Genomic DNA, 16675 nt, shown 5'->3' with positions numbered 1-16675 from the left:
AGCATGCAACTGATGGGAGTATTGAGAAATATAAAGCCAAATTTGTAGCTAGAGGTTTTTCTCAGAAAGAAGGGATTTATTATGAAGAAACCTTTGCTCCTGTTGCCAGATATACTACCGTTCAAGCTGTCTTAGCAATTGCCGCATCTAAGGGATAGAAGGTACATCAGATGGATGTAAAGACAACATTTCTCAATGGAAAGATTTCAGAAGAAGTCTATCTGGAGCAACCAGAAGGATTCGAAACCCATGATCCTAACGCCTTTGTTTGCAGACTCAAGAAAGCTCTTTATGGGCTTAAACAAGCTCCCAGGGCCTCGTATGAAAGAATTGATAAATATCTCATCGGCTTAGGATTGTCTAAGAATGAAGTTGATCCAAACTTATATTACAAAAGAGATAAAGATGGTATGGTAATATTGATATTGTATGCTGGTGATTTATTAATCACAGGTGATGATCATTTTATAGATTAATGCAAGAAAGATCTAACTAGAGAATTCGAGATGAAAGACTTGGGTCTTCTCCATTACTTTCTAGGATTGGAAGTACGACAGAATGTTGATAGTATCATACTAAATCAAAGAAAGTACACTTCAAACATCTTGAAGAAATTTGGAATGTGGAATTGCAAGTCTATGTCTTCTCCAATGGAGACCAATTTGCATAAACTTAAAGAAGCAGCTGCAGAATCACCTCCAATAGATTCTACTCTCTACAGGCAGATGATTGGGTCCCTGATGTACCTAGTAAATACAAGACCTGATATTTGCTATGCTGTTCATGCCTTAAGACAGTTTATGTGTGAACCTAAGGAGATTCACCTAGTTGTTGTTAAACACATTATGAGATACCTACAAGGCACTCTTAATTATGGACTCAAATATGAGAAAGTTACTTTAGAATTGCATGGATTCACCAATTCAGATTGGGGTGGAAGTGTTGAAGACAGGAAAAGCACTTCAGGATGTTGTTTCAGTTTAGGATCAGCTATGATTTCATGGATATGCAAAAAGCAGTCTTCACTAGCTCGGAGCTCCACAGAAGCAGAATACGTTGCAGCAGCAATGGCCTTTCGAGAAGCAATATGGTTGAGGAAGTTACTTGTGGGATTATTTGGGCAAGCCATGAATCCTACGATCATTCATTGTGATAATCAGAGTTCCATCAAGCTCTCAATGAATCCAGTCTTCCATGATAGATCCAAGCATATTGAAATTCCTTACCATTATGTGAGAGATATGGTAGATAAAATTTTTGTAAAATTGGAATACATTTGTATTGCAGATCATATAGCAGACATACTCACCAAACCTCTATCTAGAGTAAAGATAGAACATTTCAGGAGGAGACTTGGTATGGTTGAGTTGTAATTCATTTGTACTCTTTTGATTATTAATAAAATAATTTTATTTTGTCAAGCTATTGACTGTTATGGGCTCCACCATGTGTAATCATTATTTAAGAGGTGAAGATCTTTGAAATAATGAATACTTGTGTAGAAGGCATTATGAGAGATGACGATCTCTTAGATAATGTACTAAACAGTAGATTTTACTGTAAGATCTAGATGAGTTTTAGATCATCTTGTGACATTGACATTGCTATGTTCATGGGTCACAAATTGGATAAAGGAAGAAATTTTAGAAATTCTCCACGTTTATCATGTATTCTGATAGATCTTAAACTCAGGAACTCGTTGTGATTTAAAAATACCAGTTTCTATGAGTCACAACATGTATCTTATCACTAGTAGCAGTGATTTGTCATATCATAGGTTGAGTAATATGACATTCTGTTATGTGTTCTATGATATCACATACTAAGAAAATTCAGACAGATATACAGTATTAATTCTAGCTTATTCATCTGTATTGATGCTGCTAGATATGATATCTCTCTGTGTGATTATCAAGTTAAGAGGGAGTGTTAATGTTATAACCTGATAATCACCAGGACTGTGAGTGCAAATTGCACTATCTCTAATCTATCAACGTATGTCTTGGTATTTATATTCTCCTCTAGGCGGCAATTTTAGACTTATCAATATTGCAAAGAAACTAACACATCTTGTTAGTTATTATTTAATGTTAATTCTTCTAAACAAGTCGCCGGTTTTATGAAGAGATGCAAAACCGACCAAATGAAGGGATGTGTCATTTAAAGGTGACGTCCTTTAGTTTGATATTTAGAGGGTTGTGAATACAGTTTAGAAGGCACACAAACACAGCAGTCTGTTCTTCTAAGTATTCATCTTCCTGTGAATTGGAAAATCAGAGATATTGTTATTCATTTAATATCGAGTATAGAGGTTTTGAACTTGCATCAAAGATTAGTGATATCTCCTTCAAACAATCTGAGTATTCATACTATTTTGAAGAATCATTCTCTGCCATTAGAAACTGAACTTTAAGTCTGATTGAAGATCAGAAGAATTTGCAGAAATTTACAATTACATGAGTAAACACAAGGTTGCAGCAAGTTCCTGTTGCTAAAAAAATGAAAGAATACAGTTTAACAGGTAAACTTAGTGGCAGATTTTAGCAAACCTTCGGAATGTAACTGTGGCTCACTATCAAAATTTTGAAATCAATAGATAAAATGATATGCTAATGTTTATATTTTATAAGATCCCACTGTAACTGACACTGATTTGATTTCATTAATATAATAGAATACAGATGTACCACAAGAACTAAGCTGAAATTCTGTAGTTAAATTCCATCTCTGAATATGATAGCTGATAGTATATTTTTTGTACAAAACTCAAACTACATAAATGCTGATCCAGATATTGTAATATCGGGCATCTCTAAAATGTTTATTAGTAGCTGTAGATAATGGTCTCTATTGCTAAGATAGACATCAAACATGTAAGAATATATTGTGAATTAGAAGTCTGCTTTGCAGTTACGCCATCCCTACATTTATAATTAAAAATCAGTATTGCATTTACTCTTAAATTCGATGCAGATAATGTTGAGACATTAAAGTAAGGATTACCAAATCACACAGCGATAAGGGAAAAAACTAAAAATATTATATTTGTGGAGTTATAATCCCTTATAATCTTTAAACAATCAATGAATAGTAGTACCATCACTCTGGTTTCCCTTCTATATGACCAACCTAAATACTGGTTCGACAGGAATCTACAAGATCTATACCCTTGGACATACAGATTGCTCTATGCAATTTCCACACTATCCAATCCATACAATGTCAGAACTAATCCCTATCCAAACTCCCCAACTTTTTTTGAGAATGAAATCAGTTATATAAACATCTTGATGCATTTTTTTGTAGTTTGCAGCGTATCCCAAGAATTGAGAATTTTTTTCATCTACCTTTATCCCATCTGGAAAAATGTGATCTGCCTCAAGGGCTATAGATCTCTCTAAATCCAATCCCCTAGCTATGTCATGCTGCTTTGAAAGTTCTTGTAGAGCACAAACCCAAATTTCATCTGCAGTCATTACCAATTAACGCAAATTTGGTGGAAACCCATTTCAATACTGATTTGACTTGTTAACAGCTAAACAGTGCTTCCAAATTCTTGCTAATTAGATCTCTGGTTGTTCCTTTCTCCATATGAATCAGATAATCTGACTTACAGATTCTTTCCCAGGTCCCAGGAATATGTTTTGCATACACCTTCACAACTATAAGATTCCTAGCAATGCCGGATTACCCTAGCAATGCATTTCAGACTTTGAATCTGATCAAGTTCCCCCCATTTCACACAGCATTGTATGCTCTAGTTTTGGAACCTTCTATCCCCATGTATCTTCATTCCCAAATGCATAGCAATACCTCATGTATTCAACATTTTGAAAGCTAAGCAAATTTGGCACATCCTTAATAATCATTGACCTCTGCTTCTAGACACACAGCATAGTCTTCTGTCCTTAGCCATTTCAGAATCAATGGGAAACCTATGAATATGCTTATTAAACTTTGATTGGATATATCCTTTAACTATATCTATCATCTCATATGGTTTTTTTGGATCACACTGACCATTTCAAGACCAATGAACTTCTTTACACTGTTGATTTTGTTGGCTGCAGTATTTTATGCCAAAAGGTTACATAAGGAAATAACACACACAGGAATAGAAATAGAAAATGTCATTGATCATTATCACTCAATCTCTAACACCGCAAGAAATTGTCACCGCCACTGGAGTAGAATACAGGTCTTATATTCCCCCCACAATGTGAAAAAAAATCAATTATTAAAAAAACAGAGAAAAAGGGAGCACACACCACAATAGAAAACAAAACAATACCAAAACTGATAAGCAGTCTCGTCATTGGTGAATTATGAGATGAAGTTCAGCATCCTCCTTCCTTTGTTGCCTCTTGTCTCCAAACTTGAATTTATTTGAATTACAGTCTTTCCAATCTATTTCTTCAACCAAGGAAGCACGTTGATCTAGTTTATCGTTTGGTAGATTATGTGCCCTCTTCTTACAAGCAAAATTGTATGTCCTATTCCATTATAATATATATATATATATTTGTTTTTGCCCTTTTTTTAGAGTGGATTTGCTTTGTTATGTGCATACAAAATTTCTTTGGATTCTAAGTGTTCATCATGGTTGAGTAGAGATTACTCCTTCAAGACTAATTTTTATCTCACTAGATATAGCAGACATATTTTTAGGCAAACTATTTGAAAGTACTGCTTTGGCATCATCATCCTTTACTTTCTCTTAAATGCTAGCTAGTTGATTCAGGAAAGACTGAAACTTGCTTACATGATCTGGCATTTGTACAACTCTATCCAACTTCAATCCATACAACCTCTGCTTCAACGTTGTTTAGGCACTTCCTGCTTTAAATCCAGAGCTTGTTAAATGACTCCCAAAAATATTTTGCAGAATTCGTGAAATCGACATGGTGCAAGTACGCTTCTGACAAGTTGAGGTTAATAGTACCCAACACTATTTGATTTTTAACAATCCACCAGACAAGTTCATCTGCATCAAATGTAGAGATTGAGATAGGTTTGACAACATCACAAAGACCCTTTTCTATCAACTGTAACTGCATCTGTATTTGTCACACGTAAAAGTCTACCATTGAATTTCTGAATGAAACTTGATTTACCCATGACTACAGATTTGTTTAGATACTAAACTTGGAGAAAAACTTCTTTCTACAACTGTCTCTCCTGAACACTTACTGAAATCTTTGTTGCAAATTCATCAAGAGGACAACACTTCAATAATTGACACAACAAAATTTAGAAGAATCATATTGCTAGTTGCCAGGTGCAATTTCTTGATGCTGACTTGTGTACCTTTCAAGAGTACAAATCTTAGCCAACCGTCCTTTCCAATGAACTCAATCTATTGCAGGCAAATACTCACTTCATCAAATCCACTTGCTAAGGTAATATCAATTGTTATTTTGAAATTGGACTTGTGATATTCTTTGACATCCAACCAAAAGTGATGTCTTATTGCTAGCTACTACTATTAAGTGAACAAATGCCAATACATTCAACAGATTACTCATAGGCTACGCCCATCGAGAGCCTTGAGGCCTTCTCTCCACCTTCCTTGGTTCTTTAACTTTCTTCACACAACCCCCACATTATGTATCTACTATAGTGTACAAAAGTAATTTCAAGTAACTGAATCTTCATGTCTTTGTGTAGCTCATGATTGAGAAACAATATCAATGAGACAATGTGTAGGAATTAATTCACTTTAAACTATGTCACTATTGGAAATTCTATCAGGGAATTATTCAAACCAAAATTTTAAACAAAGAAGAATACAAATTGGGCCTGCCAGAAAATGGAATGGATCTAACAGGGACTGATCTGAGTTTGGTGTTTACAAAATCCAAATGTCATTGACTTCATCGTCTATGCACCGCCTCCATGGAATGCACTAGCCCCAATATCAACAAATATAATGCCTATGAGAACTCTATATTATGCAGATTCTACAAAAAGGATGCAACCTTGAGACCTTTGATACCATGAAATTTTTCAGAGCACATATACTAATATTGCTTGAGTGATCACATTGTTCGATCATTTGAAACAATACATATATAAAGGACTTAAATGTGCATCTCCCCCAGTTCTTCCTAATTCTAGACATGGCAAGTTGTTAAAACTTGTAACAGATAACAAAATGAGCAATAACAACAGATTTCCTAAAACATGCATGCCCACAACTTCTTTCCCTGGCCCTAGGAATAAATACTTCATAGATGCCTTTTCCCAGCATTTGTTTCTTGGCAACTCTCATTTAATCCAGTGATGCAATTCAGACTCAAGATCTAATCTCATTGTAATGTCCACGATTTAGCAGGTTTCTGAAGATTGGTTTTGTCAGCTCATCATCACGACCCTCGTGAGCTGACATTTGGATTTGGAGGTCTTTTTCGGGATATTGCTATTTTTGGACTTACTATTTTTAGTAAGTCACTCTTGGTCAGTTACCATTTTGGGTGAGCAGTTCGGGGGGGTGATCGTATGGCTTCGATATTTGATCTCTCAATGAAATATTATGGAAGTCATGTTTATTTGGCGGAATGCTGGTTTTAATATTTTATTACACTTAATGATCATTGTGTTTTATATTATAAGTGTTATGACTTCATATTATAAAAGTTGCCTTTAAGTGAAAGGTGTGTGTGTGTGAAGCTAAATGGCTCGAATTTGTATTATAAATATGGCATTTTGGAGAATGGGAGATCATCTCGAATATTATATTTCCTTTCTCATTTCATTTGGTTGAGGGTTTTGAAGAATTTCTGAGATCTTCATTGACATTTGTGCTGAGGTAAACAATTGTTGAATTCTCCTACTATGACTACTATGGCTTGGAGATTCTGGAAGTGTAGGCTTATGTTTTCTTGCTGAAAGTCTATGTTGGTATTTGCTGGACGAATTGATATTGGGAAGTTGCGAATTATCTAATGCTGGTAGACGTGTTGAAAGCAAGGGCAGATTTCTGGAAGTGAAGGGACGGCATCATTATGGAGCTCACACGTCATTTCACCTTTGCATTTTGAGTTGTGACAGCTGTGTGAAGCTAGCGTAACATTTAACTGGGCCTGCGGTTTGATGTTGGCCATGTGAATGACCAGACAATAGCCGTGGGTGAAGACGTGGATTGCATACTGGAAATGCCAGCTGTTGGAGTGCTGTTGAGGACGGAATCACAACTGCAGGAAGTAATTGAGCTTTTGCAATTGGGCTGTGGGTGGTGATTGGAATTTTTTGGGAGCTGATCGTACCATGTATTGAACCCTGCTCTCCTGCGATTTGGTTTGGTTATCTGCGGTTTGCAATGAAGGTGCCAAATGCAAATGGATATTAGGAGGAACGGCAATTCCACAACAGTCAGTTCAGGTTCCATTTACTATTCGGAATTGTATTGAGATTATATGTATGCTTGTTCATTTTCTCAATTTAATAAATTGGCAAGTGATATTCAGAAAGTATATACTTCTGCAATTTATTTCTTGATAGTTCATTTAAATCAAAAGAACAAAGGAAACAGATATATAACCCGAGAACAATACCAAAAAAATAAAAAACTCTGGAAATTGCAAAAAAACAACAAGTTGTGCATCTATATTCAGATTGGGAGCCAGTTCGAGTTACACTCATGCCTTTTTCTTTCACTGAGAGTTTATGCTTCTAGTTTGGAACCGTGGATCCCATGTACTCTAGGATACAGATCCTCATTCCTAAACAAATAACAACATTGCAGATACTTAGGAGCTTGTGCTTAGAACATTGGAAACTTTGCAATTCCCAACACATTAACTAGAAAATTTTATTGGCAATTATAAATTTATGAATATTACACTTCTAACTTATTATTATTATATGACTGAATTTTCGAACCAATGATGAATGAACATTGAACATGTTGCATGTATGAATCTATATTGAAAATATCTACAAAAATACCCATGGTACCAGAATCCACCCAAAAAAAAAAATCTAGCTGAATCTGGGAATTCAAATCCGAACTGAATCTAAACCAGAACCAGGATCGACAACTTTAAAAAAACAATAAAACTGAAGCCCTCATTTAGAATTTCAGAGTTTTCAGTTTTTAGAATGTTAAAGTTTCTTTATTAAAACCTAGATATTAATGCAAACTATTCCAATGATTCTAAGTTGTCCAAAAATTCCTCCTGAAGCTTGACACCAGAAAGCAGAATTTATGGTCCAAAAATTCCTGCTGTAGCTTGAACACCAGAAAGCACAATTTATGGAAGAATCTATTTCCAAGAGTGTGTTCAAAAATGCACATCTTCAACAACTGAATTTGTTTAATTATTAATTGCAAATTTACAACAATTCTGAAAGTCGTGAAGCTGCAACTCAGCTGTCAAGTTGAAAAATATGCATAAAACGAGTAAAAGGTATGAGAAACATTTTTTTTTAAATGGCAAATTCATCATTCAAGGCACTATAACAACTTCTGATTAAATTGGGGTCAACATCTGTGGTCCCTTTTGCCCCCTCACCCATCCTGAAATAAGAGTCCCAAGGAAAAGCGGTGGACATGTATGGATTCATCTTTGGCAGGAAATATTAAGGTTTGAATATCAAATTCAAGTTCTTCTGAAATATGATCAGAGCAAGTTTCATTCTTCCTTGGAACATTTTCTCGATAAGATCCAAGCAAAATGAGGATTCGTCATTCTTTTAAGTACTTAGAACTCATCTATCTATAAAGTTAAAAGTCAAATACCAAAATGAAAAGGATTTGCCCAGTTGAACAATGAGTATACTTATTTGATTTAATAGAAGAGGAAGACAAGGGTAACATACCAACCCAATATTAATGTCCCCAACAAGGCAGACTTCATTGTACTCTGTACCATCAATGCCTTCTAAAACATTTGCAAGGGGTGACAGAACAGAACCATCTAGGCAAAGAGCAGACTGATCCAAACCAGCAACTTTTTAAAGTTAGAGAAATCAAACTTAAATGGACATGTGAACCATTCTTTAGTAATTAATGATTCAACATTGTTATATTTTTTTCATGAAGAAGTGTTGCTTTATTTTATTAGAATACTGAGGTAAATGCTTCAAGTAATTCAAAGAGTCAAATTTTTGCTCTAAAATACAATAAATGCTTTCAGCTATTAAAAATAGAGAATAACCAAGTTTAATGGAACAACTTTACAAAAATTATTTCCTAAAATTATTTTCCATATTAAATTCTCATGGAAAGAGCAGCGACCAAGATTGGATTGATGGATTCACGATATTTTGTTGGCAATGATGAAATCCTTCAATGGATCAATATCATCCTCAATCTCCATCTTCATATAGTTGAAGATGCACTGTGTTTCATTTTTTCTTGGCTTTTTTGATCTATATCCAGTATGAAGTGGAAAATAAACAATGTGGCCTTTTCGGGTCTATGACTCTATAGATTGCTGAGCAATGCCTGCTAATTAATAGATGCCACACATCCAGGAGTAGTGCCTTAGTAAAATGTTACTGAACACCTTAAAACTTAACAATTACGTGTGATCAATCTTTAGGACTATCCAACTCCAATGATATAGATAAGAGAGAATCTCGCAAATGAAAACCTTTAATGCCCACTGAAGTGAAATATATTGCAAATGCAATATTTAAACTCATGCAAAGAAGGAATCGTTTGGAAGATGTTAACCATTTGGAGTCATCGATGTCATTCAACTAGAATGGAATGTGTCTACCCCCGTTTGACAACTATGGAGTCCTCTATGTTCTTTCTCTAGTAAGTCATACAATCTTTTGCCCTTTTTCTTTGCCCTCAAATAAGCAAGCTTCTTTTATGCAAAATCTAAAAATCCGCAAAGAGAGAATGAAGTTGAGAAAAGCACAATATGTAGAAACAAAAAATGAGGAAACTACAAAAATGCATTGACAAAGCAGCAACACCTGAAATGAAAGGAGCAACTGAAGATAGATGATATCACAACTTCAAAACTGAAGTAGTACTGGGATGGGTGACCTCCGGGAAGTCCCAGTGGTTCATCTTTGTGAGCATCACCCAGATCCAATGAGTGCTAAGTGTTTCATTTATTCTCATGAGAGACGGATTCCTGTTGAATCACTACTCATGAAACATGGGTCAATGAGTTTGACTCAAAAACTACACAGTTAAATCTTGATAGCAATATCACAATTTGACTTGCTGTGGAAATGATCTCCTACTTATCAATCACAACATTCTTTGTCCGCAAGATCTAAACTGAATTGCATGGTTTGAGAAGAAAGTATAAACACCAAATTAAACATTTCAAAGGTTAGTATTGTTTTATCTAAATTTTGTCCCAAAAAGACGGAAAAAGTCAACACACAAAAAAAAAACCCGAACAAGTTACATCATATTAATAGAACGTGAAAAAATTGCTTCCTACAATTTATAGAAATATGTGATATGGAATGCTCACAAAACACTACCACTGATTTCTACATCAAAATTATGATTTAACCACCAAAAGTCAGCTTCCTGCATAAAATTTATCAAACCCTAGTTTTATTTAGTTGTCATCATCGTTGTCACTACCATTCATTACAAACAATTGCAAAAAAGCAACTTTGAGCTTCTCACAAATATATAAATTGCGAACAAGAGGTGGCTGTGAGAATGGCAATTGGAAAAAGACAGCTATCTAACAAATTTTAGACAAGTTTGTTAGTCCCCTTGTCCTTCTCCTATTGGTTCTTTTTGCGGCAAGTCCCTTGGCATGAGACATGATGCTTTACTAGAAGCATTCCACCATACAAAAGCCTATCGACTAATAGAAAAGAGTAAAAAACACTGACTGAGAAATATAAGCCTTGTAGATGGCTTTAAAGCATTTAGAATAAGAGTGTCTACAATTAGAGTAAGTGCAAAGAATCAAAATTTACAAGAAAACAAGGACTTGAATATTTCAAAAGTCAAACCAAGAATATCCCCGTGAATATGCTGTTATAAACACTATCCTTAAGAAGTTACACATTTCAAATTCACTATGAAATAAGTTAGATACCAGTGCGTCTGGGAAATTGCCAGGTGCGGGTGCTGGTGCATTTGGGTGCGTCAGTGCTTTTGGATGTTGCACTAGTGTGCCCAGGACATACTAAATTTATAGTAACTTTTCAAAGTTCAAACCTCTAATCACTTGTTTGTGTCCAACAGGCCGGTTTATTTGGATGATTTTATCTATTAATATGGATAGTATGCTTTATAAGCCAACTCAAACCATGGTTGCAACTTATAAAAAGGAATGTCTGTACAAACATTCAGTTACAACCCAAACTAATTATCAGTTAATGCGTGTATGTTTGTAATATTTTTAATATTTTTAATCATTATTGAAGGCTTAAATAGAGAAAGAGGTCAAATTAACCTAAAATAGAATTCTCCTTAGCAATAATTTACTATGCAATACAGATTTCGTGCAATAGCAACAGAGAGGTTCTCGTTGGTGAAGTATCATGCTATGGAATGGTTTATTTTTGTTAAACTTTAGTGATCGGATTTAATACTATTTCATTCTTTCTTTAATATGTAACATCTTAGAACTTTACTTATATTTCAATATGAACTTATATGTTTAAAACATGTATCTTTCAAGTATTACTTCTTTAGCAGTTTAGTCTGAGTGTATATGCAAAAAGGTTTATATACTTATGACTGTTGAAGTGGCTTGTTTAAATATATATTTAAATATTCCATTTATAACATGATGGCAATTATTTTCTTGTCATTTATCGACAGGTTTAATTCATTGCTGAAGTCTTGGTTAATATATAAATGTCAGGTAGGGAGCAGATATAGAAGACGGTAAAATGATGATGTGTTCGATGCTCTGTAGAACTGCCCAATCATCTTTAAGTAGGAGAGTGAAGAGTTTAAGAGATGTGTCACAAAGAGACATGTCTCCCAAGTAGAAGGCACATCCCTTTGTGGTGTCTCTCCCAATAAACAAAATAACGATTGTCAAAGACAATTAGTCAACCTGCGACTTAAGTCGCTCAAACAAATGGATAGTGATTGGTAATTTCATTCGACAGTGAAACAAGCATATATTAATATTATTTAGTAAAGAAAGATATTATATAGATAAGACTATCAACTTCAAATACACAAACAACAAGTCTTTCGTTGTTATTTCTCATTTATAATTACACTTCATAATTATTTGACCGAAGCAATAGATCACTAACACTCCATCATAGCTAGGGAGGATAAACACGAGTTAGATATTACCTCATTGTAATATGAAGAAAGGCCATGGTCTATTTTAAGGAACTTAATCCACCATGCAAGTTATCATCTATTGTGAGTCCTTAGACATCATGAGATGTCCATCATAATAGAAGGCCATGGTCTGTTTAAGGAATTTAATCCACCATGCAAGTTATCATCTATTGTGATCTGCTTGGACATATCATGAGATGTCCATCACAATAGAAGGTCGTGGTTTGTTTAAGAAGCTAAGTTCACCATGCAAGATATAATCTATCGTGATCTGCTTAGATGTTGTTACATACCAATTTTTGGCTCAATTTAAAAATGTTCATATAGTCGTTGAGGCTTCATGTGAAGTCAATTGACACGTAAAATTAGTTATGATCATTTGAAATAGTAAGATGGTTAATCGTTAAAAAAAAAAAATATGAAGATGACATGTCAGTTAATTGTTCTGATGCTGTTATATTGTTATCTTGAAATCTTGGAAAGTTGGTTATTCATCATAAAATTTATGGGAAGTGAAATGGTGGTTAGCCGTTATGATTGTTTATGAACCATAATTTTTTATAGTAATTGTAATTATATTGGGGAATATGATACTATCACGAAAAATTTCTTCCCTTACAAAAGCACGTTGAAGGAGGGAAGCATTGCCAGAAAGGAATTGGGGGAATGGAGGCACCACCTACCATTGAGAAAATAGGTAGTTCTAAACCACCACAACCAAGTAAAAAGGGCTAGGCAAGCAAGCGCATACTAAGGGACAAACATAAGCTAACCAGTCCAATTTTTATAATTAAATTATTACTCAAGCTTAAATCAAATTTAGATTAATAGTTACCTTTGAGCAATATTATTTATGTTTTAATATTATCTTATGTTATCGACCCTATATCTTATGTTCTAATACTATTAAATATTTTTGTTAGTCTTCTGGGATCGCTGCAAATGTAATGGCACTAACATGTATTTGGTATGTGTTCCAAATGCAACATCCTCTCAGATTTATATATAGAGAATAGGCCATGAATAGACATGTCCCTTCATAGGACATGTCTCTTCATTAATCAAGTGATTAATATAACAACAAATTTAATTTTATATATATCTCATATAACAATAACCTTATATCTTATAGGTTTATCCGACTGAAGTTATCAAACATCAACACTCCCTCTTAGCTTATAATTTCCACCATTTGATATCGCATTCAATATCATGAGTATTGGTCTTCCGAACTATCAACACGTGATACTCACCAAGTACTCAAAAGGTTTTGATATCAAGAGTATTGGTCTCCTAGAATATCAATGATATTCACCAAGTACTCAAAATAAGGTTTGATATCACATTTCATATCAACAGTATTGGCCTGCCAGAAAATCAATGATATTCATCGAATATTCACAATAAGGTTTGATATCACACCTGATATCAAAAGTATTGACCTCGCGGAATATTAATGATATGCATCAAAAACTCAAAATAAGGTTTGATATCACATCTAATATCAAGAGTATTGGCCTCCCAAAATATCAATGATATTCACCAAAGACTCTTTGAGTAGTGGTCTTCCAAAATATTGAGATGCAAGACATTCACCATACACTCAATTTGTTTGATCTCATGATACAAGTTATTGTAAGATCGTCACCTTACAATAACTTCTACAAATACAAGTGACATCATTTGGAAGTTGTCAGTTCCTCATGATGTACACAGGGGTTAGGCCCATTAAAATCAGTCATGAGGTATATTCATAAATCACAATCCTCTTGAGTGCTAAAATTTATTGATCATTAGAGAATCGATCCCAACATGGTTTAGTCCCACTAAATCAATAAGACCGAGATCACGGAATGTTGACTGAATTGCATCCTCTATCTGCTCTCTTACTTTCAAAGTTGTCTCTAATGAAATGTCAAGCTCCCTCTAAACATCAATCTTCAAGCTTCTTATCCAATCTTGCCTTCAACAAAGTGCCAGACTCCCTTTGAATCTCAATCTCCCTCTAAGTCCGATATCAATCTTCCTTTTCTTGCAAGAACCATCCTCGGAAAAGATCAAGGCAAATAATTCTTATAGAAATACGAATAGAATTCCAAATAAGAGGTTGACTACAAAAGTAGTAGCAACAATATGTAAGATATAATAAAAATACTCATCTTATTAATTAGAGTATGATTATACTATTTATTCAATACATTCATACATCATCATTTATAAGATATTTATTATTTTCATATATCCAAACTTATCTTAAAATTTTATAACTATATTGCAATGAATAAGAAAATATTATAAACATACCTTCTTTCATAATACCATAATCAATATGGAAGTTATTCCAGTTGTTAAGTATCAAGACATTTATTCTAGATATTAAATAATAAATTATGCCTTAAGTAAACCCTTTTGAATGATCACACTCTTTGCATGGGTCCCACGTCCACATGGCCCTATTTAAAGCAAGCAACCATTTTTACGAAGCATCTCGCTACATAGCTTTTAGCAATACAAAAATTCATGGGGCACCTAAATCTCATTGGTCACTATAAAATAGCAAGTCGGAAAAATATGCAAACATTTTTCTCCTTTTTCTCTGCTTTAATGTGTTGGCATCGTCAAAACCCACACAACTAAAATGGTTTCTCAGTGCCAATCTGCCTTTCTACATTTGCAACCGATAGAAAGTTGGGGAGTTGGGAAGTTGGTGAGCTAAAACCATATACTTTATTCCCATCTTGATTTTCCATGTTCAATCGACTTTCAATTTCACACATGTAATTGATACTCATTTTGCACATTCGCTTTATAAATAATCTACACTTGGATTCAAGGATGTCACTCGCTCATGCTAGTAATATCTCTCAATAAGTAGTGAATTTCTCTTCCAATGTTCAATCATGATTTTAATTCATGCATATGATAAATATTGCCACTTCCACTATAACCATTGTAAACACTTATCATTTATTCGGTAAATATTTACACTCTTCCTCTACTATACTTTATCCAACTTCGATGAATATATGCTCTCTTTCATAAACCAAATTTTATTCAAAGACCATATATTATTATTTCACATATCTTCTATGATAGAATTAAATTCTTCAATGTCCTCATCAATTACTGGAAACAACAATAAACGTGGTTTCTCTATATCTGAATCAAACAGTCGCCAAGACTCCTTTGGTCAAAAACAACCCACTAGATATGTAGATAACAACGTTGAATCAAGAAAATGCTTTGTTCATTTAGGTCAAAGGTCCAAGGTGACCTCTTTCGTAGGTGTCACTATGCATGGCTCTTGTCTTGGCTTGAGAGCATTACTTGTGACTTAACTCTCTCCCCCACCTGTAGATGATGATGCTACTCTTGGGTCCCTCACCCCTTAGGCACTTAGTATTTGGGGATTTTCTATTAATTCTTATGTTATACAACTTTCAACTGAAGAAAATTGTGGAAGCAAAGGTGTTTTTAGAAAAGAACTTAGCAGAGCATTCACGGAGGAAACTGAGTATTCACAATACTAGCAGTCTCAAGAACCAGCACCTCAGAAAGGAATGAAATATACAATATTAGATTGTATTCCAAACCCCTACCACATTAAATTAGTCATGTGCCACGTCCTCTTCAAAGATCTCTATTAACTCCTAAAATGAAAGTAACTTTTGGCTTTGCTCTTAATTCATTATCATTTGGACAAACTATTCAAATCAATTTCTCAATAGTACATCTCTCAAAATAATGACCATCAAAGACAATTAGTCAACTTGCAACTTAAGTTGCTCAAACAAATGAATAACAGTTGGTAATTTCATTCGACAGTCAAATAAGTGCATATTAATATTATTTAGTCAATAAAGATATTATAATAAGACGATATATATATATATATATATATATATATATATATCAACTTCAAATACATAACAGGAAATGTTTCTTTGTTATATCTCAATTATATTTACACTTCATAATTATCCGATTGAAGCTATAGATCACTAACAATTTTTGTATGCTTCCTGCATTTCTTTGCATAAATATATTATATTATATATATATATATATATAGACGCACCCAAATGCATCCAAAATCCAAAAAAAAAAATTGCGCATTAGAAACCCGCACTCGCATCAGAACCAGAATTGGTAACTTAGTGAAATAAGAGATTTCCATGGCATGAATTACAAAAAAGAGATGACGAAACACTATTTATCAATTTCAATACATTATATAAATTATAAGTAGTATAAGATGCAATTGCAAATCAAGACATGGAGACACACAAGTAAAACAATTTAAAAGTATACACTAGTGATATTGATGCAGGAGCATCCTAAGTGTAAAAGCAATCTTGCATCACCCAGAAATATTTTATTTTCAGTCTTTTCTATTTTAATAAGGACTAGTAGACGGGGTGGTTACTATTT

General features: G+C 34.0%; 1 protein-coding gene across 4 annotated transcripts in view; it reads right to left on the bottom strand.

The window, feature by feature from the left end:
* The window catches only part of LOC149575056 (uncharacterized), a 151227-nt gene that overhangs the window by 70786 nt on the left and 63766 nt on the right, over positions 1–16675 (bottom strand). Inside the window, exon 8 of one of the 4 annotated variants that reach the window (XM_089814921.1) lies at positions 8567–8934. The exons of 2 other annotated variants lie outside the window; for them this stretch is intronic. In XM_089814921.1, coding sequence (XP_089671047.1) covers positions 8873–8934 — 62 coding nt within the window. In that variant the 3' untranslated portion in view covers positions 8567–8872. Of the gene's footprint in view, positions 1–8566; positions 8935–9224; positions 9833–16675 lie in introns of those variants that run through there. One more of the 4 variants, XM_089814923.1, reaches the window with a different exon arrangement.

Source organism: Cupressus sempervirens, chromosome 2 (genome assembly GCF_028749045.1).
Source record: "Cupressus sempervirens isolate cs-2001-9-10 chromosome 2, ASM2874904v1, whole genome shotgun sequence".
NCBI classification, from domain to species: Eukaryota; Viridiplantae; Streptophyta; class Pinopsida; order Cupressales; family Cupressaceae; genus Cupressus; species Cupressus sempervirens.
The sequence above is the reverse complement of the archived record's forward strand: the minus strand, read 5'-3'. Positions and strand labels throughout refer to the sequence as shown.